Here is a 26,267-nt window from a genome sequence, read left to right as displayed (position 1 = left end):
ACACCTTATCTCTCTTGTCACATACTAGACATAGAGGGTAGGGTGTATATAACCGTGTGATAAGTAAGTTATTTACAAGCGTGAGAAAGTGAATACGTAATAAGAGAAATAGTCACAAAGGGTGTATACAAAGGATTTATACACTCGTTATATGAAAGTCTTTCTCCTTACGCTTTACGCCCACTTCTCACACTTGGAGAATGGGAGGAGCAGTTATCTATGTAGTTACGGTCTTTGTTGGCCGTTGTTCCAGTCGTGGTCGTTGCTCCGGATGTTGTTCCCCCGGTGTGAAACCAGCACACCACTGACAAGCTAGCCTGCATAAACATACCAGCTTTTTTGACCATACGATCTACAACCCCCCAGCCAGACTCCAACCATCACATGCCACAGAAAATCTTCTTTCTTCATCTCTCTCTTTTCCACACTCATTTCAATGGTCAAATACTCGTTAACCCCCAACCGTAGGTAAAGTATTTATCCACAACATTATCCACTGACGACATTTTTCTTGCTTATTAATTTACAAAGTATAATTGTTACCAAGTGATCCGGTTTGGATCTACCACCTTGTATTTATTTAGCTCCTAGGGTAGACCATCCGACAATATACTTTCAATATCATTTATATATGGACCCATGACCGGCCCATCTATATGTTATTGCATCCTTTGATTTCTACACAGTTATTGGCATTCAAAATGTCATTAATAGATGTTTAGTACAGAAGCATCACATAATTCGTTACTAATTATCAAAGGATTCCGGGAAACATATTAAAATTCTTTACAAGTATGGACAAAAAGGAATGAAATGAAATATGCAGTGATTTGGTGGTTATCAAACCACCCATTTGCTCTGGACTTTGGAGGGAGGCCACAAAAAAAGAGAAAAGCCCACCAGAGAAAAGCCCACAAAAAAAAACCTACTGTAGAGAAGAAACTTGCTTGTAAATGCTGACCAGGAGTGGTAGATCAGGAAGAAAACACTGTCAACATCAACGTCAACGTCAACGTCAACGCAGCACCAAACTACCTTCAAAGACGATAGAGGTTGGGCATCGAACCATTTACAATTTAATTATCTCAAGTCATATATGATGATCATGTTTGATTTGTTTTCCACTTTGATTGCAATTTTCTAGGCATGAGTCAAAATTTATCGAGAAAATTGTTAAAGTGATTGAAGACAAACTAAGTCGCACACCCTTAAGTATTGCTCCGCACCTGATTGGAATCCATTCTCAAGTCGAAAATATTAATTTATGGTTACAGGATGGATCAACTAATGTTGACATACTTGTCATTTATGGGATGCGGGGAATAGGGAAGACAACCATTGCAAAGGTTGTATACAATTCAAACTTTAAAAGATTTCAAGGAAGCAGTTTCCTTGAAAACATTAGAGAACGTTCGAGAACACCCAATGGCTTGATTCAAATGCAAAAACAACTTCTTTATGATGTTTTGAATGGGAGAAAAGTGAAAATACACAATGTTGGTGAGGGAATAATGAAGATTGAAGATGCTATTAGCTCTAAAAGAGTCCTTCTTGTTTTCGATGATGTAGACCATGTAGACCAATTAGATGCGCTATCTAGAATGCAAGGCCAGTTCTATCCAGGAAGTAAAGTAATCATAACAACTAACAATGCAGGATTGTTAAAAGCTTGCCACCAGCTTATAAAGGTGCATAATGTTGAAACTTTTGGTGATAGTGAATCACTAGAGCTCTTCAGTTGGCACGCATTTGGACAAGACCATCCCAATAAAGATTATATGGAATATTCAAAGAGAGTAGTACACATCTGCGGAGGACTTCCATTAGCTCTGAAAGTTTTGGGTTCCTCTCTGTCAGGGCAAAGTATAGTTGTATGGGAAAGTGCATTAGAGAAGTTGAAAGCTATTCCAAATGGTGAAATCATGAATAAACTAAGACTAAGCTACGACTCTTTACAAGATGACCATGATCAAAATTTATTCCTTCATATTGCATGTTTCTTTATTGGAATGGACAAAGATTTTATTGTCAAAATACTAGATGGTTTTGATTTCTACACAGTTGTCGGCATTGAAAATCTCATTGAGAGGTGTTTGGTTACAATTGATGTATATAACAAAGTGCAAATGCATCAAATGATTCAAGACATGGGAAGAGGAATTGTTTGCTTAGAATCAAAGGAACCAGGGGAGCAAAGTAGGTTATGGCATCATAATGATTCTTTTACAGTATTGACAAAAAAGAATGTAAGAAATCTATGTTTCTCTCAATTATATAATGTAATGTATATTTTGTGGATTAGGTGTTTATTTAAATATTTTTTACCAGATGCAATGTTGGTTAACTCATCCTTTTTTTTTTTTGGTTATTAGGGTACACATACAATTCAAGGACTTATCCTGGATAAGCATCCTGCATACAATCCAGGAAAGTCAAATGAGGTACTTTTGGAAAGCAATGCATTTGCAAAGATACATAAACTAAGACTTCTCAAGCTTAGTCATAAACAAGTAATTGGATCATATGAAGAATTTCCTAAAGATTTAAGATGGTTCTGTTGGAATGAATTTTCTTTTGATTATTTACCCAATGATTTTTCTTTGGATAGCCTTGTTGTTCTTGAAATGTGCTATAGCAGCTTGAAACAAGTTTGGAAAGGTGCAAAGGTATGCAACTTCATTTTATAAATTCTCCCTATTCTTTAATTTTTGGGGTTTTAATTTCAATGATTATTTATAAATTTAAGAATTGACTCCATACCACCTTTCATTTTTCTTTATTTCAACAGTATCTTCCATCATTGAAGATCCTAAATATCAGCCATTCCCATGCCCTTACCGAAACCCCTGACTTCTCGCACATCCCCAATCTAGAAAGTTTCATTCTGAAAGATTGTGCAAGCTTGGTTTATGTCCACGAATCCATTGGAACTTTAGAGAGACTTGTTCATTTGAATATGAAAGATTGCAAAAACATTAGAGAGCTTCCAAAGAATATTTCTATGCTAAAATTGGTTGAAACATTGATCATATCTGGTTGCTCAAATCTTAATGGGTTTCCAATAATGGAGGTAGGGAAGATGAAATCTTTGAAAAAGCTTCAAGCAGATGGCATTCCAATACATGACTTATGCACTACCTCTAGGGAAGTCAAATTATGCCCAAGCAAAAATCCAGGAATCGTTTGGGCTTCATATCTACCACACAGTTTAGTGGATTTAAGTCTTGCAAACTGCAATCTCTCTGATAATGATTTTCCCAAGGATTTTGGTAACCTATTCAGGTTGCAAAGATTAGATCTAAGCTCAAATCCAATTTCTTGCCTACCAGATTGCATCAGAGGAATTACGAGTCTCCATGAACTCTGTTTTTCTCAGTGTGAGGGGCTCAAATCGCTTGTAAGGATACCAGCTATAGTACGAGTGCTGGATGTGACTGGATGCACATTGTTGGAAACAATTACAGGCGAATCAAGTGCAAGCTTAATTTGTGAATACAATCGGAACCTAGTTGAAATTGGGTGGGTATTCAAGTTAGAACCCATTGAAAGAGTTCAGATAGAAATGACCCAACTTTTTGGCTCCCTGAACTTGCAACCCATTGAAAGAGTTATGATGAAATCTTACTTTTTACGTTTTACTTTGTGGAAGAGGAGGATGCTTCCCATCCAGGTTTTTTCTTTTTTCCTCTCTCTGTCCCTGGTATAATAAGCAACATAGTGGACTAATATTTTGATGTCAATGGTATATGTAGGTACTATATGAACCTGGTATAATCAGCACATTTGTTCCTGGGAGTGAGGTTCCAAGCCAATTCAGCCATAAAAGTAGAGGTTCCTCCATATCTTTTACTGTGCCTTCACTTTCCGGTCAAAGGATCCGAGGCTTGAACGTCTTCTCTGTTTATGCCCAATCCAATATTGATTGTTCTAGCACCATCAATGGTATCAAACGTTTTCCTAACCCAATATTCACAATAGTCAGTAATAAGAGCAAGCATCTGAAGTGGATCTATGGCCCATTGTTCTTTGGCGTTCCGGGTGATGGAAAAGACTTAGTATGGTTGAGTCATTGGAAGATTGGGAATCAATTGGAAGTTGGCGATGAAGTGACTGTTTCAATGTTCACGAGATCTCAGTTTCAGGTAAAGGAGTGCGGCATCAAACTTGTGTACAAGCAAGAAGAGAATATGATGAGTACCCAACACGGCAGTGACGACACGACAGTGAATCATTTAGAACCATCTGGCATTGGTGGAGATTTGTCATATGAGGTGCTTCCAGGAATATACTTGGTCTGCCGGTGTCCATTTGAGTCGGTGGAAATTCTGTCTCAACTCATTCAAGAGTTTGATGAAATAACAGGTGTGTTCATCAAGTGTACCATTTGATTTTGGAAATGCTCCTTATTTAAACGTACAGTTTTTTTTTTTTTTTTTTTTCAAAAAATGAAATATAAAACACAAAGACATCTAGCATCACAATTCACAAGTTTTTTTTGTTGAGTCAAGCTGTTGATGGATTGACACTCCATGAAAAACACTTCTAAATCGATCCAATTTGATTAATTTCAAGAGATTTTCTCTGAAATGTAGGAATTAATTTTCTGGAATATTTACTTTTTATGTTTTATAGACAAAGAAGAAGGTAAACAGGGTGACAGCACAATTGCAGAACAAAGGGCCAGCAATAACGGTAGTGGTAGAGGTTGGAAGCTGTTCATCATGGCCAATGTCTTGCTTCTTTTTCTTCTGTTGGGGGTGCATGTCTTTCAGCCCCCTCAAATTACACCGATTCTGGTCCCAACTTAATCAGTTTATCATATCTGTTTGCTCGCTCTTCGGTCTTCATGAATCTGTTGTATTTAATGTAGTCACGTTTGGTTCACTCTCATTTCACTTCAGAGTATATTTGAACAACCCAATAATTTGGATGATTGGACTGGTTATACCAAATAATTTTTTTTTAAGTTTTGCCACGTGACTGACTAGTGGCGGGCGGAACCAAGATTTGAAACTTGGGTGGGCTAAATCTCTAGACAATTTTTTTCTTAGTAAAAAAAAAATACACATAAAGTATTTATATAGGAACTTGAAAAATAAAACCTCGATGGTACGAGAAATTTTATTAATATTAAAAAAAGATACAACTAGTCAGGGGAGATCTATTGAACCTTACCCTCAAAATCCATATCTATACAAACATTAAAATATATATATATATATATATAAAAACAGTAAATAAACATGTAATGCGATTATAATATAATATTATCTAAATCTTGCCCTTCGAGGTCCCATAGCATCAAACTCATCGATCACATAATCATAATCATTATTATCAGCAAATTCTTTTTCAATATGCAGAAGCATACAATCATCAAGAAACTCATATTCTATCTTGTTTCGAAATTTATTTTTAATGATGTTCATAGATGAAAATGTTCTTTCTGTGGTTGCCGTAGAAACAGGAAAGGTTAATACTAGACAAATCAATTTGTAAATCATAGGGAAGAATTCTGACTTTTTTGTTTCAACTAGTCATCTACATAAATCAGGAGTAGAAGCTGTATTCTGAAAGTTCAGATCCTTACGCATAACTTTCTCATAATATACACACTCTGATTCTAAAGAAAGCAAATCACTTGGACAAAAATCTTGAGGATAGAACTTCTTAGCAAGAGTGCATATATCTTTAGTGTCAAATGCTTTAAAATTATCACGAGGATCCAATGTTGAGCTAAGAATAAGAAGTTCCGATGATTTTTCTGTAAATCAACTATGTAACTTCCCCAGTTGAAAATCTATTACAAACGTAAATATATTTATATAATAATAATGCTCATTTGTAATATAATCTTTTTGCTAGCAAGAACGATCTGTACCATGCATATAACGAGCACTCATATCAGGCATTTCAATGTCATGCTCTTTACAAAATGATTCAACACTTACCATTAAAGGATCCCAACCATCTTCTCTCATCTTTTGCAGAATTGATTTTGTTTCTACAACCATTTCCAAAGCAATTAAGATGTCTAAAGATTTTTTCTGCAATTTTTGACAAAGTCAATCAGTGATTTTCATAATATTTTTCATCAAAAGCAAGCAAAACACAAAATCAAGAGACTTTATATGTTTATAAACACTCTTAGCTTCGATCTCCTTGTATATTTCTAATGGGTCCATTCTCAATCATATGTTCAAGAGTTTTCTGTGTTGCACCAAATAATTCAACCATACTTTTAATGGAACGAAAATGCGAGCCCCAACGAGTAGCCCTAGCTCGTTGCAAAGTGCAAGCCTGATTAGTCCCTTTACCTGTTTCAAGTCGTCCAACAGCTACCAAATCTTCGATTTCTTCTTCTCTAATAGCTTTCAACTCAGAATGACGCTTTGCAGAAGAATCAACAAAATTCACAATTAGATTTAAACTTGAAAAAAATTGCCAAATATCATGCACCCCTTTAGCTGAAGCATTTAACGTTAGTTGTAAACGATCAGCAAAACAATGCACGTAATATGCATATGGACAATATATCTTCCAGAAACAATGTTTTTAATCAATTCAATACACCACTCATATTGCTAGCACCATCATATCTTTGGCCACGTATATTTTCCACTTGAAGATTGTATTTAACAAGCACTTTACATATCTCAATTTTAAGAGTTTGTGAAGTAGTGTTAGGAACACTCACAATTTTAAAAAACCGTTTTCGGATAAACCCACCACAATCAACAAATCTTAGAATAATAGCCATTTGTTCCTTACTAGATACGTCAACTGCTTAATCAACAAGAATACAGAATTTTGCATAGCCAATTTCCTCACAAATCTGGTTCCTCACTTTGTTACCAAGAATATCTAGGATTTGCTTCTGAATCAATGGAGAATTATACTTGGCGTTTCCAGGAACGTTTTCTAAGACAACTTTTTCAACTTCTAGATTCATTCTTGAAAAAGATTTTAGAACTTCGTTGAAATTTCCCCTATTGGATAAGTTAACTGATTCATTATGGCCTCTAAAAACAATTCTTTGGTTTGCTAACAACCTTACACTCTCTATTGTAGCTTTAAGTCTCAACCGATTTTCTTCCACTTCTTGTAGTGATTGCTCCTGAATTCTTTTCTCAATGTGTTTAGATGAGTCTCTTAAGTTATCCCATTTTTCCATTGCAGTACTATGTGGGGAATTAATGGTCCCCACATGATGTAAAAAAGCACAATTTTTTCCATTGTTAACCCTTCTCCAATCTTTGTACCCAGTAACAGTGAATGTCGGATGATAGATGTCTCATTATCAAAAATGAAGCATGGGAAACAAAATGCTTTGTCAAGACTAACAGAATACTCAAGCCAAGGAAATTTTTTGAACCAAAAGGACTGAAATCTACGATTTTGTTGTCCATCAAAGGAGCATGGATAATTCTCTAACTCAAGTTGATATGGTCCTAGGAGAATATAAGCTCTCCGAACATTATCCAGTTCATTCACAGGATATTTCCAAATTGCAAGACGATCTTTAGGTTCACGTACAAGAGAATTGATATCAACTTCTTGATCAAAGTCGACCCTTTGAGTTTGAGACTCGACTACCGGAGACTCAGAAGGCTGTTGCTTATCACATATTGGAGTACATGGGGGAGGGTCAGAAGGGATCTCACTTGAGGATTCATCACTAGCTCTCTTAAAATATGAAAAAATTGTTTTTCTTCGCTTGATATTTTGTTTATCAGACATTATAACGTACCTATGAATTTTATATCAAAATATAAATATTTGTAAGCATATACTCGAAAAAAATATGGCAGCACAAATTTCATATAAATTAATTTCACCAATCATACCAACAAATTCTAATTGAAAGAAACACTAACATACGAAATTACTAACCTGGCTAGTGGCTTCCAATAGTAGCAATAAGAAAGCTCAACAAAGCGTAGCAAGTCAGCAACATGTACAAATTAAATCTGAAAATCTCCTAAATAAAATGCAACAGAAAAATATTAATAATTTGTGCTTTCTCATTATATTGAAATGGAATAAGATTAAACCATAATCTTAAACTCTAAACTCTAAATTAAATTTTCAATTCAAATTAATAAATCAAAATTAAATTAAATAATGAAAAATAACTCAAAATTATACTTACTTAGGCATGAGATTGATCAAGAAGAATTGATGATAAGTTGGAGATTGGTGATGAAAGAATAAAAGGGAGCAGTTTTTTTTATATATTTGCCGCTCATGAAAGCTTATGAAATCTAAATAAAGGAGGACTGGAGGAGAAATTTGAAAGCTATTATGATTCTATGAATACGTACTTAATATTAGATATAGGCTTATAGCTATGTAGCCTATGTTAATTAGGTTAATAACTTAATAACTTAAAAACTTTATTTTTGACTTTTCAGATTCTATAGTTATTGGACTTGATATATATATATATATATATATATACAAAAATGCTCTAAAACTAACTAGTTAATAAGTTAATACAAAGCTAACTACCCTGTTGGGCCCACTGCACAATGTAATCTCAAAATCCGAACCATTTATTTTTTAGGCTCTACTTCAAAGATCATTCCTGTAAAAACTCTCCAAAATCAAAAGTCATTTAGCCATTTGATTATAATAACAACTATTTCTATGCTAGCTTTTATCGAAAATACTGATCGTCTATTTATTTGATCTCAATTAGATGACTTCATGATTTTTAATGTAAGACCCCGTACTTTTCAAGGAGTTATTTTACATATCTTGCGAATTTATTTTAAGGATTTTGGAAATTTATTTGGAAATTTAAAAGGTTTTGGTTTAATTTTTAATTTTTGTTTTAAATTGGGCTCGACCCAAAAGTTGACTTTTAAGACTAATGGACTTTCGTCTTTGACTTTGGGCACGTTGGAAAGGTCTTGAGTCCACGAGTTCGTAGACACGCGGCACGCGTCAATCGGAGTTACGGTTTGAAAGATACGGACATGTGAAGTGAGTGGCACACTTGTAATTTTTATGAAAGTGAGTTTTAAAACCCAAAAAGCAGATCTCTCTCTCTCTCTCTCTCTCTCTCTCTCTCTCTCTCTCTCTCTCTCTCTCTCTCTCTCTCTCTCTCTCTCTCTCTCCCGCGCGATTCTCTCTCCCTTGCTGCACAGTGCAGCCGCTGCCATCACCGGCGCGTGAGGGCGCGTCCGGCGACGGCTGCCGGAGGTCGAAGCCCAGACGTGGTCGCCTCCCTCCCTTCTTCCTCCCCCTGATGGCGGCGCAGCCCAGAAACGCCCGAGACCCGAGACCCAGTTCAAGGCCGATCCGTGGAGCTCCGGCGTCGACGTGACTTTTCCGGCGAGTTCGAGGCCGGCGACCACCCTCATCTTCTTCTACTCGTCGAGCCGAGCACGGTGGTGTGCTCCGATCGTCCACCCAACGCTCCCCGACGGCGGATCGAGGCTGAGATGGCCGGCGACTTCTCCGGCCAGTTTTGAGCATTTCCGACGAGAATTGACCGTCGACCCAGGTATAAAGGGTGATCCTCTCGACGTCTTCGTCGTGACTGTGTGATTCGTTTACGTTAATTTTGAGTTTTGAAAATCGTGCAGGTTGACCACCACGGACCACCGCGGGTCCCGTCGCGTTTGGCCACACCGATGGCTGGAATTGTTGATTTTTGGCCTCTGGCCAGTCACCCGAAGCTTGTGGTGAGTTTTCTGTGAATTTGTGTGTTGTTTGGGGTGGGGCAGCCACCGTGTGTGGTGGCGGCCGCCCGTTTCGGTCGTTCAGTGGCCCAATTGTGTTTCTGTGTGTATTTATTTGGTTGTCTGGTCTTAACAGGTACACGGGCTCGGGAAATCTCATTCCCGATGCCGTTATGCTGCCGGATTTGAGATCCGAGCAAAGGAGCCAAGAAGGGCATTTTCATCATTTTACGTGGTTAAACAGTGAGTGAAATTAGTTAGTTTAACTGTTTGCTGGATTTCTTGTGTGCATTTGTTTGCTAGGACTTGATTTGACTAGGACTGGGTAAGTCTAGGCTTGAATCTTGAGGATGGAATTGATGAATGAATTATGCTTTGAGGTTATTAGATTTAAGACGGGAATGATTTGAGGTTGAGGTTAATAGTTGACGTTTAGGCAATTGATTTGCCAGAATGATGATTATTATATATTGATGGGATTTGATTTGAATACAAGTATTTATGATTTATTTTGATGCTTGGATGATTGATGATGAAATTATTGTGTGATTGAATATTTATGGGTTTTATTGTGGATTATTTTTTAGCATGGAAATTGAAGGATTATATTGAGGATTATTGTTTAAGTCATTTCACTCATACGAGCTCTAGTGAGCTTACCGGGTTATTTGTTTGAATGACCCGGTGTACCATGGATATGGTGCAGTGTGGTTATTGGTGTTTTGCAGGTTAAGCAGGCTGAAGAGGCAGTGAGGAGAAGACGAGGCAGTGGGATCTATTTTAATTTGATTTAACTGATTTTATGCAGTGAATTTTACATAAATGTTTTGGGCTCACACTCTGATTTATCAAATATATTTATTTATTTTGTTAAGTGCATGGCCCATTCTTTGAAAAGAGGTTTAAAGGACAAAGTTTCAGTGTATTTTTGGGCCCTAGGATCGGGGCGTTACATTTAATTTAGTTGATTTTTTGCAATGATGATCTTTGAAGTAGGGCCTAAATAATTGATAGTTCGGATTATGAGATTAGTGATGTGGTGGGCCCAAAAGTATGGTTAGCTTCATATTAACTTGCTAATTGGTTAGCTTTAGAGCACTCTTCTATATATATATATATATATATTATGTATATAGTTACTTTTTTCTAACAAAATTTTCGGCTCGGTTAAAAACTTTCTTTTTGACTTTTCAGATTCTATAGTTATTGGGCTTGATATATATATATCTATATTATATATATAGTCACAATTTTTTTAGAAAAATGTTTGGCTGGGCTATATTTCCTTCCGCCCTTGCACGTGACAATATATTAGTTATATAGAATAATTTATCCTGCAAATAGCCCGATCAAATGATTAAAAATCTTGATATCCAGCAATCCGATTTATAATTCCTTTTTATACAAATCAACTTTTATTGTAAGTTTTGTGAAAATAAAAAATGAAAATTACAACGTACATATTACTACTCAGCCACTCAGGACTTCCAAGCATGCATATTCTGTGCCAATAAAAAAAAAATTAAAAAAAGACTACCAAGCAAATCTGAAACTTTTTAACTTAAATTTAATTGGTTCCTAATTAATTAATTAATTCCAAGCATTTTCTTGACCTCCAACACAAAGTCATAGACTTTGTATGGGTCTGGTAGGCTCTTTGAAACACTCTCCCTCTGACTGCACCTTTGCACCCATTCCATTATCTTAGGGCATTCTTTCTCAATGCTGAAATTGCAACACACTTCATACGTATAAAACCTGCAAGAGAATGGTACCAAGGCAATGTCCAAGAGGCCAAAATGCTGGCCTTCAAAGTAGGGCTTGTCCCCAAGCTCACCTTCTAACAGCTTCAAGCATTCTATGAACTCTCTCTTTGCTGCTTCTTGGTCTGCTCCCTTGCTTGCCCACATCCGTCTCCCACAGTCTGCTATCTGCTTAAACTTAGTTAATTAAGACTTGTTACCATGTTTACATAGAGAGTTTTTTATCAAAACTACTAAATATTTTTTATCCCATTTTTTTCAAAAATAGTACTTCATTATAAAACTTATCAACAACAACAAAAAATTATGGTGCCGAGGGTCTATGGCTCTATGCAGAGCAATTTCTGGACTTTCTCGAAAGGTTTCTATAAATATGGTATTTTGTAAATAATTTTATTTAATTTTTTCATATTTGGTCTCTCTCAACTATTTTTATTTTTTATTTTTTATTTTTGGTCTCTCTCAACTGTTTTTATTTTATTTTTTATTTTTGGTCTCTCAACTTTGACTATGTCTCATTGCCTCTTTTCAGTACATCAAACTCTAATCGGTCCTAATTTAGTCCGAAAATTAATTTTTGTATGATAAGGACACAATCAATTACTTTTGTTAAAAATTGTTGGTTGACTTTTTGCATTTTATCTCATAGATTCATGGAAAGTTGAGTGATCATTGATTTAGAGCTGTGACAGATAAATATGAGGCAAAGTACTCACAAAATTTCTAATAAAAATTTGATTTTTTTCGTTAATACATGCAAAGCATTAAATTAGAAACTAAATCAGCACAAACTAAAATTCTGGTAGATACAAATCAAAACTCATGAACGAAAATTAAAAAAATAAATAATAAACAAAACCATAAAATAATAACTTATTTTTTGTTATTGCCCATATAATAATAACTCGATCTATAATCATACAATGACCTTACAATACATACATATTAAAAAATGAGAAAAATTATTCATTTTCTTCATATAATACTTGTTAAATGTGTTTGTACATATATACCTGATACTAAATCAACACGGCCGTTTATTATTCGTGTTCAGTGTATCGTATTATCTTCGTGTTCATGGCCAAACCACTAACTTCATGTTGAATTCAAATCTTATTATTGTGTCGTGTTAAAAATTGTCATTACTAAGAAAAACATGTCAAATTTAAAAAAAAATTAATATATTTTTCTTTTATTTTTTTATCATATATGAGACAAAGGGAGAGAAAGAAGGGATGATATATAACTCGTAAAAAATTAATCAAGTGAAATTTAATCTTTAAAATATTGACAATGACTTACCTTGTTGTCGAAAAACTCAACCCAAAATCTTGCCTTAGCTCTCTGATAAGGATCCTCCGAAAGTATTGGAGCTTTGTGATTCCAAACATCATCAATGTACTGAAGTATGATGAGGGATTCACATATGGGCTTTTGGTTATGGATAAGAACTGGGACTTTCTTATGCACTGGGTTCATTTCTAGAAGCAAGGGGCTCTTATGTTTTCGTAAAAGATTTTCGTCTTCCACATAGTGGTAGTGGACTCCCTTCTCTGCCAAAGCAATTTTCACTCTCATGGCATAAGGGCTAGTCCAGAATCCCAGAAGCACCACTTCTTGATCCATTTGGTAAGACAGAGAGGGACAATGCATGGATTGGACCAAGTTCGAAGGTATATATAATTAATTGCACTAGATTTAGACCATAGTTTGAGTCTTTGACAAGGAAATGGATCTAATTGGCTGTGTGATTTGGTTAGGTGAGACTTTGACAACAACGGGGTACTTGATCATATTAATCTTCGTACATATATTTCTATTTATACATATTTTTAGCTCAGAAGACCCTTCTATTGAGGTATATCTCATTTTAGGTATAATGAGATATGATTTGTGAGACTCACTTCGTATTTTAATTCAATGATCGAAATTGACTATTTTCAAAGTCTTAACTTAAGAATCATCTCTATAAAAAATTAGACAAATTGGAAATCATTTAACTATTTGATTAAAAAGTAATGCTATTTGGACCAAATTAAGTGACTAAATGAGAGGAACCAAGTGAGGTGTCACATGGGGAGATGTGAAGTTGAGAACCACATGGAGATGAGGACCACCTCCCCAAGTGACACCTCACTTGGTCCCTTTTATTTGGTCAATTAATTTGGTCTAAATAGAATTACTCTTGATTAAAAGGTCATCATTTGAAGTGTTTATCGAATTAATATCTTAGATAAAAGGGGACTAGAATGAATTGATATAAGAGTAAAATGAAAATTGCTTAACTCACCAAGAACCAGTGGTTCGATACTTTCAATTCATGTGCTTCACTAAAATGAATTGATCTATAGTCTCAATAGATCTTATGCTCCAGTTGAATTCAATACCAGAGTCAGAATGTCTTTTGGTTCCTTTGGACCCTTGCTTTGAAAAGATCACTAGGATTGGAATTGGAGTTGGGCCTCAACAACAGAGCATGTGACCTCTCAAGTCTGATACACTCCCTGTATACACCTTATCTCTCGTCACATACTAGACATAGAGGGTAGGTTGTATATAACTCTAGTAGAGGGTAGGGTGTATATAACCGTGATAAGTAAGTTATTTACAAGCGTGAGAAAGTGAATACATAATAAGAGAAATAGATACAAAGGGTGTATATAAAGGATTTATACACTCGTTATATGAAAGTTTTTCTCCTTACGCTTTATGCCCACTTCTCACACTTGGGGAATGGGAGGAGCAGTTATCTATGTAGTTACGGTCTTTGTTGGCCGTTGTTCTAGTCGTGGTCGTTGCTCCGGATGTTGTTCCCCCGGTGTGAAACCAGTACACCACTGACAAGCTAGCCTGCATAAACATACCAACTTTTTTGACCATACGATCCACAACCCCCCAGGCCAGACCCCAACCATCACATGCCACAGAAAATCTTCTTTCTTCATCTCTCTCTTTTCCACACTCATTTCAATGGTCAAATACTCGTTAACCCCCAACCGTAGGTAAAGTATTTATCCACAACATTATCCACTGACGACATTTTTCTTGCTTATTAATTTACAAAGTATAATTGTTACCAAGTGATCCAGTTTGGATCTAACACCTTGTATTTATTTAGCTCCTAGGGTAGAACATCCGACAATATACTTTCAATATCATTTATATATGGACCCATGACCGGCCCATCTATATGTTATTGCATCCTTTGATTTCTACACAGTTATTGTCTCTGGAGGGCCCAAAAGAGAAAAGCCCACCAGAGAAAAGCCCACAAAAAAAAACCACTGTAGAGAAGAAACTTGCTTGTAAATGCTGACAACTTAACCTAGAAATAAACCAGTTTGTGTTTTCGTATGAGGACTTTGTTTGAGCTAGCTAATTTGATTAACAATTTTGTGTAGGCATTGATGTTAAATGATCGGATACGGAGCATATCCAGGCTTCAGTCAGCTTTGGCAAAGGCTGAGGATTATCTTTCTAAGCTTTCACCTGAGACACCCTACTCTGAGTTTGAATATGTGTAAGCTTATATAGATAGACACATGCATAAGCACATGTATATTAATCAATACCTATGTTCTCTCTGCAACTGCCTCCTGGAGATGCACATTTAGAGCACTGTAATTCCTGATCAGATGCTGTTTTTCTTTTACTGTGACTTGTATGTAGATTACAAGGAATGGGCTTTGAGCGGGGTTGGGGAGACACTGCAGCACACGTACTGGAGATGATGCATCTTCTCCTAGATATCCTTCAGGCTCCTGATCCTTCTGTATTGGAGACATTCCTTGGGAGAGTACCAATGGTGTTTAATGTTGTCATTTTGTCTCCACATGGATACTTTGGGCAAGAAAATGTCTTAGGTTTACCTGACACTGGTGGGCAGGTATTATTTTTTCTTTTTAAATGACTAACAGGCCTCACGGTGCAATTGCGTATACTTTAAGTATTCCATAATCTTCTGTTATGAGCTTTAGCATGTTAGCTAGCTATCACTGTAACTGTTAAAATGAGAACTTTTTACATAATTTTATATGCAGGTTGTCTATATACTGGACCAAGTGCGTGCCCTCGAAAATGAAATGCTGAGTAGAATTCAGAAACACGGATTAGATTTCACTCCAAGAATCCTTATCGTAAATGTCTTTAGCCAAATCCTTATGGTAGCTTTTCTTTGTGTAAAACTAATGAGTTTTTCGCTGGTGTTCCAAGGTGACCAGGCTTATACCTGATGCAAAAGGAACTACATGCAACCAGCAGCTGGAAAGAATCAGTGGAACAGACTACACACATATTTTACGAGTTCCTTTTAGATCAGAGAAAGGGATTCTTCGTAAATGGATCTCAAGGTTTGATGTATGGCCTTATTTGGAGACCTTTGCTGAGGTAAACTATTTTTAACATGTGAAGCTCTAATTATTCTTCTCGTTGAAGATAATGATCTAAAATTGATGCTTCAACACTGACAGAATATGTGGAAATGATCTAAAATTGTTCTTGCTGTCATTTCACCATCTTAATTGGATGATTTATTTATATCTGTCCATCTGCATTACTGCCATAGTTTGCTACCCCTCTGTGATAGCACTGCATTATGGAAGTAGCACATGACTTTGTTCACTAATTGCATATTCAGAATGATATAGAGTTAAATTGTCATCTGATTTACTAATTCTTACTTGCTTTTTCAAATTTTGTTTTTCATGTGATCAGGATGCTGCAAAGGAAATTACTGCAGAGTTACAGGGACATCCAGATTTTATTATCGGAAATTACAGTGATGGGAATCTTGTTGCATCTTTGTTGGCTTACAAAATGGGAGTTACACAGGTCCAGTATTTTCTGCAGCTGCCCGGTTCATCATATTATCTAATGAGAATGTTATCTGACTATCTTAACTTTGACATGTGCAGTGCACGATTGCGCATGCGTTGGAGAAAACAAAATATCCAGATTCAGATATATACTGGAAAAATTTTGAGGATAAATACCACTTCTCATGTCAATTCACGGCTGACCTAATAGCCATGAATAATGCAGATTTTATAATCACCAGCACATACCAAGAGATTGCAGGAACGTAAGTCTCCTTATGCTGTGGAATGTTGTTATAGATGAATGTTCTGTTTTTTTTTTCATTGAAACAATTATTTGTCATTGCCGGTTCAGTGTGTTTAGTTTAATCTGGTATTAGCCTTGTTAATTAGACTACTATGGTAATTTGTAATACAAATAGGCTTCCCAAATCATAACTTAAGCATCAATAGTGCTTTTGAAAATTGGAGTCAATTGCTTCTCCGTATTCATCTTTGCCTTGTTCTTTATTTTAGTGATGTTAATTTCCTTGTTTGCTAAACTTTTTTTTATCCATTCTTTCAGGAAGAATACTGTCGGTCAGTATGAGAGCCACAACTCTTTCACTCTTCCGGGGCTGTACCGAGTCGTTCATGGCATTAATGTTTTTGATCCAAAATTCAATATCGTGTCACCCGGATCTGATATTTCCATTTATTTCCCTAACTCTGAGAAGCAAAAGAGACTTACAGCCCTACATGGTTACTTAGAAAAGTTGCTATATGATCCTGAGCAGAATGAAGAGCACATGTGAGTTCCTTCATAGTGCATCAAATGTGACAATGTGAGTTATTTGTAGCAGTCACTTGATAATATGATATTTCTTCTTTATTGGTTCAGTGGTATTCTGAATGATCCGTCAAAGCCCATATTATTTTCCATGGCAAGACTGGACCAGGTGAAAAACATGACTGGGTTGGTCGAGTGCTATGGTAAGAATCCCAAACTCAGGGATCTGGTAAACCTTGTCTTGGTGGCTGGTTACAATGATGTGAAGAAGTCAAAAGATAGAGAAGAGATTGCAGAGATTGAGAAGATACATAATCTTATAAAGGAGAACAACTTAAATGGTCAATTTCGATGGATATCAGCCCAACTTAATCGAGCATGTAACGGTGAGCTATATCGTTACATAGCAGATACAGGAGGTGCTTTTGTTCAGGTACATAGGGCCAGTCAATTTTGTTTCATATAAAACTCCCACTACTAGGAAGTACCCCATTAGAGATCAGTGGAACACTGATGTCTATTAGGTTTGCGACCGATAAGGGCAGACGTGATATCTAATGTACCCTATTTTCAATATCGGTTTTTACCCGATGTTTATAAAAGCTTAGACATCCTATTTGTTGAATTTCCGATATTGTTAATACATAATATATATCGAATTTTCAAGTTTCCGCTATCTATATGAATGAATTCCGATATGTAATGTACTTTAAATATAATTAGTTTTTTAAAAACTGACATTAAAGTGTATATTATATATCGGTTTGGTTATATTTTTCGATATTGTAAACTCAGCAAAAGCTATGTTTGGTAAGTTGTTACATCACTTTTTTTATTAAAGCGATATTTAATATTGTTAACACATCAGAGTTTTAAATAAAACCGATATATCTATATAGATTAGATATCTGTTTGTCCGTTGTTTCAGATATTATAAGTCTTTTAAATATCATGTTTGAGCTACCATGTGATATAAAAATTATATTAGATATCGCTATTATTTTGTTTTTCGATGTATATGCCTGTATAAATATCAGATTTAAGACATTAGATATCAGTGTTGAACGGATATTGTAAATGTTTTTTAATTAAAAAAAACAAAATTAAAATGGATTGTTAGATATCAGTTTTTCCTGTCAAATATTTGATATCAAAATTCAAACATGCACCATCCAATTTGTGCAATTTAAATGCTTCCATCAATTTCATCCAACATTCTCTTACAATATTTCCAACATCCAATTTCAACCATATTCAAGTTAACAAAAATAAATTACAAATCCCTCAACAAGTAGGGATAACCCTAGCTAGCTAATCCATTTTTAACCCCCCTAAGAAACTTCAAAAATCTGCACAAAATATAAGGCATGGCTAGTTCTAAATTATGCACACTTGTTAGCTAGCTAGCTAGTTCTAAATTCTGCCTTTTCCTCTACAAAAGATTGGAATGGCAGCACTAATACCATATCCACAAAATGTACGTCAAAACAGTATACCAACATGCATGTCTAAAAATAATGCTCGGTGACATAGTCTCCCCACTCAACTCGGACTTCATCAATTTGGGCTTGGGTGTAACCAGTCCGCTTGTTCTTCGCCTTAGACCACTGAAAACATTAAAGACAAGTGCATGATCAGCCACCAAAAGATATGCAATTATATATTCAAATGATAAAAGTTATGGTCTTGCTGCAATCCCAAAACCTATACATGGCAGAGTGCAAATAATATATATAAGGCTAGCTGCATGCTATCAGAGCCACCTAGACATGCAATTATTCAAATAAAGAAGCTAGGCAGCTGATAGCAATCCCAAAATCCAAAAGGAAGAGTTGCATGTGATAGCCCCCAGCAACAAGCTTAAGTACATGTGATGGTCCAGCAAGCTTTAAAGTTCAATTTACCAGATTTACAACAACCAAAACCATATCCTAGTTTCCTATCAATCCAAAACCAGTTTCAACTTTAAAGATTGAGAAATCCATATCCAAGTTTCCTATAAATTAAGCTGCATATCCATGAAATTAAAAAAGTCAATTGCATGTAGTTGGAAATTCTAAAGACAAGGGGCAGTTCCAAGTTCAACATGCAAAGTTGCAAACATTCATGCAAAGGACAAATATATGCAGGGCAGTTCAAGCCAATCATACACCATATCCAAAGGCAGTACATGCCTATATATATAACTTCAAAATCTCCAAAATAACAGATTGATGACATAACCAAAACAAAAATGCAATCAAATTACATCGGATAATAATTTATATATACTGAAATAGTCAAAAGGATTCTAACCATGGTCTCAAAGGCAAGGTTTGTGTCCTCAATGATCTCTTTCATGGTAATCATGAAATACATTAATTTGGTGGGTTTGTAGGTGTGTTCAAGTTTGTAACTAGTGAGTTTTAGACTTTATAAATTAAAGATAGCCAATGATAAAAAAGGAACGAAGAGTGACAAAATCTGAAAAAAAAAAAAAAAAAAGAACATTATGGAAGGTCAAAATAGTCCTACAAGGATCCAAGATTTTGAGAAGAAAAAAGAGATGATAGCGACTCTAGGTAGGACAAGATTATATCCTGCTTTAAACACAAAGATTACAATATGTATCGTGTCTTTTAAGTCTTAAGCCGACTCTAGAAAAAGATATGGGATGTACAGCAGAGTCAATGACACTAGTGCACCAATGAGACTCTAGATATTGTAACAAAAGAAAGAAAAAAAGTGTAGATATGAACTATGGCTTTAATAATTTTGTTATTTCTATTGATGTTATAGGAGTATATGATTGACAGGATGGCTTAAAAAGGACGCAATAGGTCGGTTTCACAGGAAAAGAAAATGGAATAAAAGAAGAAATAAGTTAAGCAAATAAAGAGAGACTACAATTCAAGATCGGTCCATAAGCTGCAAGGAGATGTACAACTATATGGTAGAACAAATAAATCAAATCAAATGAAGGGTTAAAATTACACAGCCATAGAGCTTTACAAAATATGCCCATGAGCAAATTTGCATCATGCATCGTCCTCTATACTCATAGGTCACAATTTCAAACGACTTGAAAGTAACAGAGAAAGAAACTAGATTTAGCCATCTACTCGAAACAAGGTGTTTTGAGGTAAATGGGATTCATAAATTTATAGAAAATTAATTTAGCAACTCACCAAACAAGGAACTTTCTGCATAAGCACGCTGCTGTAGACTTTTATGAAGAGCCAACAAGCAAGCATTTTCATGATTCCTATAACTCAGAGGAAGCAGCAGTCACTAACTAGATAGGCATAACAGATAGAAAAAGAAACAAGGCCCAACCAACAGCCCAAACCCTGCAAACAGTGGACTCACTACTGAATAATCAAAACCAAACCTTGACCAAGGAAGAGAATGAATCATCGTATCAACTGCACGCCTCAGAAAGTCCGCATGCCAACTGCTCTGATCAGTTCTCTCTCCCAAATAATATCAGTTACTTGAAGATACTAAAACACTATGCTCATTCAGACGCTTCTGGAATTGAGTCAACTGTGTCTGCAGTTGAAGAATTCCTGCAGCCTTCTGGGATAGTATGGCATTCAATTTAGAGATATAATCATCAAGTCGATTGCCTGGTTTATCAGCTTCAACTAGTAGATTCATCTCATGCATAAGTAGTTAAACACAGTTAAACCGCATCTAGACATATATGGTACAAAATAAAAATGAGCTCAAAAGAGATTCTTGCTGACCTCCCTAACAATGTCTATTGTCTGCTCTAGCTGTCTTCGGTGAGCAGTCACAAGCTCTTCCTCTTCCTAAAAACAAGCAAATTAGAATATCAATTAACAATTGAGTGGCTGATATGAAAATCAATATCGGAAATTCTACAATGTCTTTACTTGCAAGACAGCATTGAGATCATCATCGGAATTAGAGTTGATAGCCTCAGAGTCAGGCAGATTCCCCCATTTCACCAGAGTGTTGATCTTTCTCTTTTCCTCCTGAGCTGACGTTTGGTGGGTCTCCACCTTCTTTCTATTCACCCATGATGGGTTCTCTTGCTCATAGGGGAGCTCAGAGTAGTCAAAATCATCTTCGCCTATGCCAGTTTGACCATCTATCTGACCCTTGTAATGATCCGAATATACAGATGCAGCCAAACCTCCTTCCATCCTCCCATTAGGAACACGATCCACATTAAAGTGTGGGGAGGGTTCTCTCTCAATCTGTTTGGACCAACCAGAGGTGCTCTTTTCATTACGAACATAAGTCATGTCATCCTCAAAGGTAGTGTCAATTGGTAAAGATGAAGACAAGGGCAATGCAGTTGAGTCTCTAAGGTTTGGAAGTGAAGAAAATTGATGCCTTTTGGAGCTGCTCCCTTTTGATAAACTCTTCACCCTGGAAAGTAAAAAATTCATGAGATATGTATAAACAATAATAATAGAATTCACTTCCCAACTTCTTTTGTACAAAACCAAATACCTGTCAGCATATCTCAGTGTGTTGAGAGTGTGTTCACATGATCCCGTGCTCGGTGAAATGCATGATATCATAACGGTGCGTGAATCACCAACAAATGAATCTCTAAGAACTTCAGTCAACTTACTCCCTCTGAAAGGAATGTGACCTTGGTCATTGTCAAGGGCTCTAATGCATTCTTTTAAAGCAAGTAAGCTTTTATTAATTTCAGCACCTTCCATTCTGCAAGAAGAAAGTAAACTATCAGCTCCTGCAACTCATAGGTCCTTTAACAATAGTACCTAAAGAAGTCAATATAAATGCAAAAGGAATAAGGTTAAGTCACCCAAGATCTCATAGGAGAACCAACCAACTCAATAACCCTTAGTATGCAAAGGATGATGCTATTTTCTTAACGACAACATGCTCATTGCTTAGAATTCCACACATCAAATCCCCACCTTGTTTGTTTATCATTATCTGTAGTATCAGCACCACGTTCACTTCCTGCAAGGTCTATGAAAGATAGCTTGCCTACAAGTCGGGCAGGCTTTGAATCAGTTCCATCAACTGATCTCTTGATACAAAGCTGAAGTATAGCATGTGATCTGGAAGATTCCTCATTCGCACCAGTGGTACCAGTACTTCTTGTGGCATTTCCTTTCTCAATGAACTCTTTGACTATCTCCACATTTGACACCCTGTACTCTTGCAAACCCACAATGCACACTTGCTGTTTACCATCTTCCCTCATGCAAAGCTTTCTGGAAAAGTGGAATTCTTTCAGGATAAATAGCCTGAATGTGAATCTATTCTTGCCTACAGGTTGAAATAACTTACTTTCGATCATTTAGGAGATCAAAAAGTTTTCCCCCGTATATCTCAAAAAAACTCAGGAATAATTGAAAGCCTTGGTTGCGATATGCATCAAGCATTAATCTTAAAATATCTTGGGATGCTTTAAGGGGCAGTGGCTGCATAGTATAAGTCTTCCCACTACCTGAGCAAGCAAATAAGATCCACTTAAGTTTATGTGTACAAATATAACAGAAACCCAAATACAACAGAAACCAAGTGAACAAACTGAGAGAGAGTATTAAAAAAACCATGACAGAGATGCGCTTATCTTACAAACAATGTCCAAGCATCAATTTCCAATGTCTAAAGGGTGTTATGCATACAATCCCCAAGTAAAAGTATACTTGCATGTGTTTTACCCAGAGATTCAAGAGAAATACACACAGTTTTCTTATTGAAAATTGAATAAGTGGAGTGTTTATACATGTAGGAAAAACTGTTAAAAAAGAACAGAACAACTTACATAACAATGAAGTAATGCAAATTTTGAAGTATAATGGAGAAGTACAATGTTTTAGTAATGGGCATAAATACTTGCCTGTTTGCCCATATGCAAAGCAAGTTGCTTTTGTTCGTTGGAAAATCAGTGGTACTATGGGCTCTACAGTCTCAAAGTATACCTGAAGTAACAAAAATTAAAGATATTGTAAAAGCAACTGATTGAAAAGTGTAAAGTGAAACAAGTCTCTGATAAACTTACTTCATCATTTGAAACATCTTGATTCAGCACAGCATCAAATACAAATTCATGTTTCTCCACATATTCCGTTAAGTCAACCTGCAGAGGATGGTGAATTAAACTTAGAGGTTCCTAAACATACAGCTCAATAAACAGCAAAGAGATAATTTCTTAGAGAGATCCAGAAAATTGGCATATAATAGTATAATAACGGTGTAAAACTAAATTAATCATTTCATATAACCTAGGCAATATGCATTCAGGAATTACATCACTTTCCAATTCCAGTTTCTAAAGACGAGTGCAGCAAGAACTATCCTTCTTTCGGCAGATAAGTTTAATATATGCTTGGCCACACATCAGCACAATGCCACTGAGAAATATGATGAGGTGAAGGTGTGTGGGAGGGGTTGAGCTGTTAATTCTTTACGTTCACCCACTCATACACACAGACACATGAATGCATGCAAATATTGAACTCTTGATAATCACCATAAAGAAATTGTACACCTACCAAAGCTCCTGTGGTGCTGAAACCAAAAGCCAGAATTAGCACAAATAAAAACCCAAACTTCCTAAATTAATTCACAGAATCAATCATGCCAAGAAAACCACAGAATAAGCCCCTAATTAAAAGAAGCAAATGAAGCATTAAGCCCACAAAAAATTAACGCTAATTTGAAGAAACAAATGCACCAGATCCCTAATTTCATGAAGCATACGAACCTAGCTAAGAAATCCATAATTTGAAGAAAAACCTAAACAATAGAAAAGCCCAATTTTGAAACCCTAATTTCAGTAAAGAGAGAAGAGGACAGAGAGAAAGAGAGAACCCAGGATGAGATAGAGAGAAGATCGAGGACAGAGAGAAAGAGAGAACCTAGGACGATGACTAATCTTACCTTTTGGCTGCAACCCAGGACGATAAGTGTGGCAGAGAAAGCTCTTGAGGGCGGACGATATGGCTAAGGTCAACTACGCGACGATGACAAGGCCGGACTGTGAGAACGGCGACGCCACGATGAGGGCGTGGGTGAGAGAGAGAGAGAGAGAGAGAGAGAGAGAGAGAGCTCGAGGTGAGAGGAGTGTGAGAGGAGTGTTGAGCTATAGTGTTTCTGTGTTATTGTGTTTGAGAGGGCGGGAGCTAGTGTCGGGTCTAACTTAAGTCAAAACACTTAAGTTGTAACCAAAATTTTTATATTTGAATTTGAGCTGAAACAATTAATATCAGTTTATGGTTTAAATATCGGTTATTGTAGAATTTTAATTTTTACCCAAAAATTTAGATATCGAACCTGAAAACTTGGCGATATATAAATGTATTTAGACATCATTTTTAGAAAACTAAAAATCCAACTGATATAAAAAACTTTGACAATATCAATTTGTTTAAAACCGATATATTTTTAGTGATGTCTAATGGGGTACTTCCTAGTAGTGATCCCTGAGGTACTCTAATTTAATTTGTTTAATTTGTGATTGCAGCCTGCACTTTATGAAGGTTTTGGACTCACAGTTGTGGAGGCCATGTCTTGTGGCCTGCCAACATTTGCCACTTGCCATGGTGGTCCTGCAGAGATTATTGAGCACGGTATATCAGGATTAATTTCATATTGATCCTTATCACCCTGAACAGGCTTCTGCACTTATGGCAGATTTCTTTTAACGGTGCAAGGAGGATCCTAGCTACTGGAATACAATCTCAGACGGAGGCCTTAAAAGAATTTATGAAAGGTTAGTAAAACTTTATAAACTAATGGAATAGCACTTCTTTAACCATGTGTTATTTGAAGTTTAGAGAGACATTTTGTAATGTTGTAGGTACACATGGAAGATTTACTCTGAAAGGCTAATGACATTGGCTGGCGTTTATGGTTTCTGGAAGGATGTATCAAAGCTTGAAAGGCGTGAGACCCGACGATATCTTGAGATGTTCTACCTTCTGAAGTTCCGCAATTTGGTGCGTACTTGTTATTAGAATGTGAATAATTTTTGGGGTATACGCGTGGATAAAGAATATGAGTTATAGTCTCTAATTATCTTATTTTGAATAAATTAAGACAGTGATTTTGATAGGATTAGTGCCCAACTGTGCTTAAGGATCAAATGAGTCATCTTTATAAAATTCATTATGTCTACATTGTTTCAGGTAAAATCGATCAGTTCCTCCAGCAAGCGATGACCCACATTAAGCAACAGTTACTCGGCTGTCTAGCCCATAACTCAATGACTTCCCAAGGTAGTAGTTGTACAAATGAAATAAAGTTACGCTTGTGTATGAATTGTGTGAATGGATGTGGAATTATATCCAAGCTCTTCTGAAGCGTTATACTGTTGTAATAAAGCTCTTGTGAATTAACTAATATGCCAAAACAGATTGTCATGGATTATAATTTTGTTCAAAAGGAAAATCTGTCAAGAATATGGTAAATCTTTACAAGATAACACAACATCATGTAAATGTTTCAAACCTACAAAAAGCACTTAGATCCAGATTTTTCTTAATTTTCCAAGCGTAAGATGATGAGCCAGATATCAAAGGACCACAAACTGGCATGACTGAATAGATGTGATGAACACATGCATGCAGATATGTCATATTAGATAAAAGGGGACTAGAATGAATTGATATAAGAGTAAAATGAAAATTGCTTAACTCACCAAGAAACCAGTGGTTCGATACTTTCAATTCATGTGCTTCACTAAAATGAATGGATCTATAGTCTCAATAGATCTTATGCTCCAGTTGAATTCAATACCAGAGTCGGAATGTCTTTTGGTTCCTTCGGACCCTTGCTTTGAAAAGATCACTAGGATTGGAATTGGAGTTGGGCCTCAACAACAGAGCATGTGACCTCTCAAGTCTGATACACTCCCTGTATACACCTTATCTCTCTTGTCACATACTAGACATAGAGGGTAGGGTGTATACAACCGTGTGATAAGTAAGTTATTTACAAGCGTGAGAAAGTGAATACGTAATAAGAGAAATAGACACAAAGGGTGTATACAAAGGATTTATACACTCGTTATATGAAAGTCTTTCTCCTTACGCTTTACGCCCACTTCTCACACTTGGAGAATGGGAGGAGCAGTTATCTATGTAGTTACGGTCTTTGTTGGCCGTTGTTCCAGTCGTGGTCGTTGCTCCGGATGTTGTTCCCCCGGTGTGAAACCAGTACACCACTGACAAGCTAGCCTGCATAAACATACCAGCTTTTTTGACCATACGATCTACAATCCCCCAGCCAGACT

At 36.1% G+C, this 26,267-nt stretch overlaps 3 protein-coding genes, 1 long non-coding RNA gene and 2 pseudogenes across 6 annotated transcripts; 3 read left to right on the top strand and 3 right to left on the bottom strand.

Annotated features, from left to right (window-relative positions):
* Nucleotides 1–1,203: 1,203 nt before the first annotated feature.
* LOC147292768 (disease resistance protein Roq1-like) lies at nucleotides 1,204–4,808 on the top strand. The gene is made up of 5 exons (XM_086230924.1): nucleotides 1,204–2,246; nucleotides 2,373–2,666; nucleotides 2,789–3,670; nucleotides 3,753–4,362; nucleotides 4,633–4,808. Exons 1-5 carry the CDS (start codon nucleotides 1,314–1,316, stop codon nucleotides 4,806–4,808), a joined length of 2,895 nt encoding a protein of 964 aa, XP_086087050.1. The 5' UTR covers nucleotides 1,204–1,313.
* A 1,595-nt stretch (nucleotides 4,809–6,403) lies between these two features.
* LOC147292767 (uncharacterized) lies at nucleotides 6,404–7,740 on the bottom strand (annotated as a pseudogene).
* Nucleotides 7,741–9,568: 1,828 nt separating this feature from the next.
* Nucleotides 9,569–10,534, top strand: LOC147292766 (uncharacterized). Its single transcript, XR_015120823.1, has 3 exons — nucleotides 9,569–9,692; nucleotides 9,826–9,932; nucleotides 10,396–10,534. It is a non-coding gene; the product is annotated as an uncharacterized LOC147292766 (long non-coding RNA).
* A 741-nt stretch (nucleotides 10,535–11,275) lies between these two features.
* On the bottom strand, nucleotides 11,276–13,078 carry LOC147292765 (putative glutathione S-transferase parA). Of its 3 annotated transcripts, none has more exons than XM_086234618.1 (2): nucleotides 12,751–13,078; nucleotides 11,276–11,616 (listed from the first exon to the last, which is right to left on the bottom strand). In XM_086234618.1, exons 1-2 carry the CDS (start codon nucleotides 13,076–13,078, stop codon nucleotides 11,276–11,278), a joined length of 669 nt encoding a protein of 222 aa, XP_086090744.1. The 3 variants fall into 3 exon arrangements, with proteins under 3 accessions (XP_086090744.1, XP_086090742.1, XP_086090743.1); XM_086234616.1 differs by having other exon boundaries at nucleotides 11,276–11,623; nucleotides 12,755–13,078; XM_086234617.1 differs by having other exon boundaries at nucleotides 11,276–11,620; nucleotides 12,755–13,078.
* Nucleotides 13,079–14,859: 1,781 nt separating this feature from the next.
* Nucleotides 14,860–24,990, top strand: LOC147292763 (sucrose synthase 2-like; annotated as a pseudogene).
* Nucleotides 19,995–23,755, bottom strand: LOC147292764 (kinesin-like protein KIN-13B). The gene is made up of 10 exons (XM_086234483.1): nucleotides 23,739–23,755; nucleotides 23,527–23,587; nucleotides 23,034–23,144; nucleotides 22,868–22,953; nucleotides 22,316–22,471; nucleotides 21,937–22,239; nucleotides 21,500–21,718; nucleotides 20,914–21,415; nucleotides 20,764–20,829; nucleotides 19,995–20,593 (listed from the first exon to the last, which is right to left on the bottom strand). The coding sequence occupies exons 1-10, from the start codon at nucleotides 23,753–23,755 to the stop codon at nucleotides 20,501–20,503; spliced, it is 1,614 nt and encodes a 537-aa protein (XP_086090609.1). The 3' UTR covers nucleotides 19,995–20,500.
* Nucleotides 24,991–26,267: the final 1,277 nt, after the last annotated feature.

The sequence above is a fragment of the Dryas octopetala genome, chromosome 2 (genome assembly GCF_963921425.1).
Source record: "Dryas octopetala chromosome 2, drDryOcto1.1, whole genome shotgun sequence".
In the NCBI taxonomy this organism is placed as follows: domain Eukaryota; kingdom Viridiplantae; phylum Streptophyta; class Magnoliopsida; order Rosales; family Rosaceae; genus Dryas; species Dryas octopetala.
The sequence above is the reverse complement of the archived record's forward strand: the minus strand, read 5'-3'. Positions and strand labels throughout refer to the sequence as shown.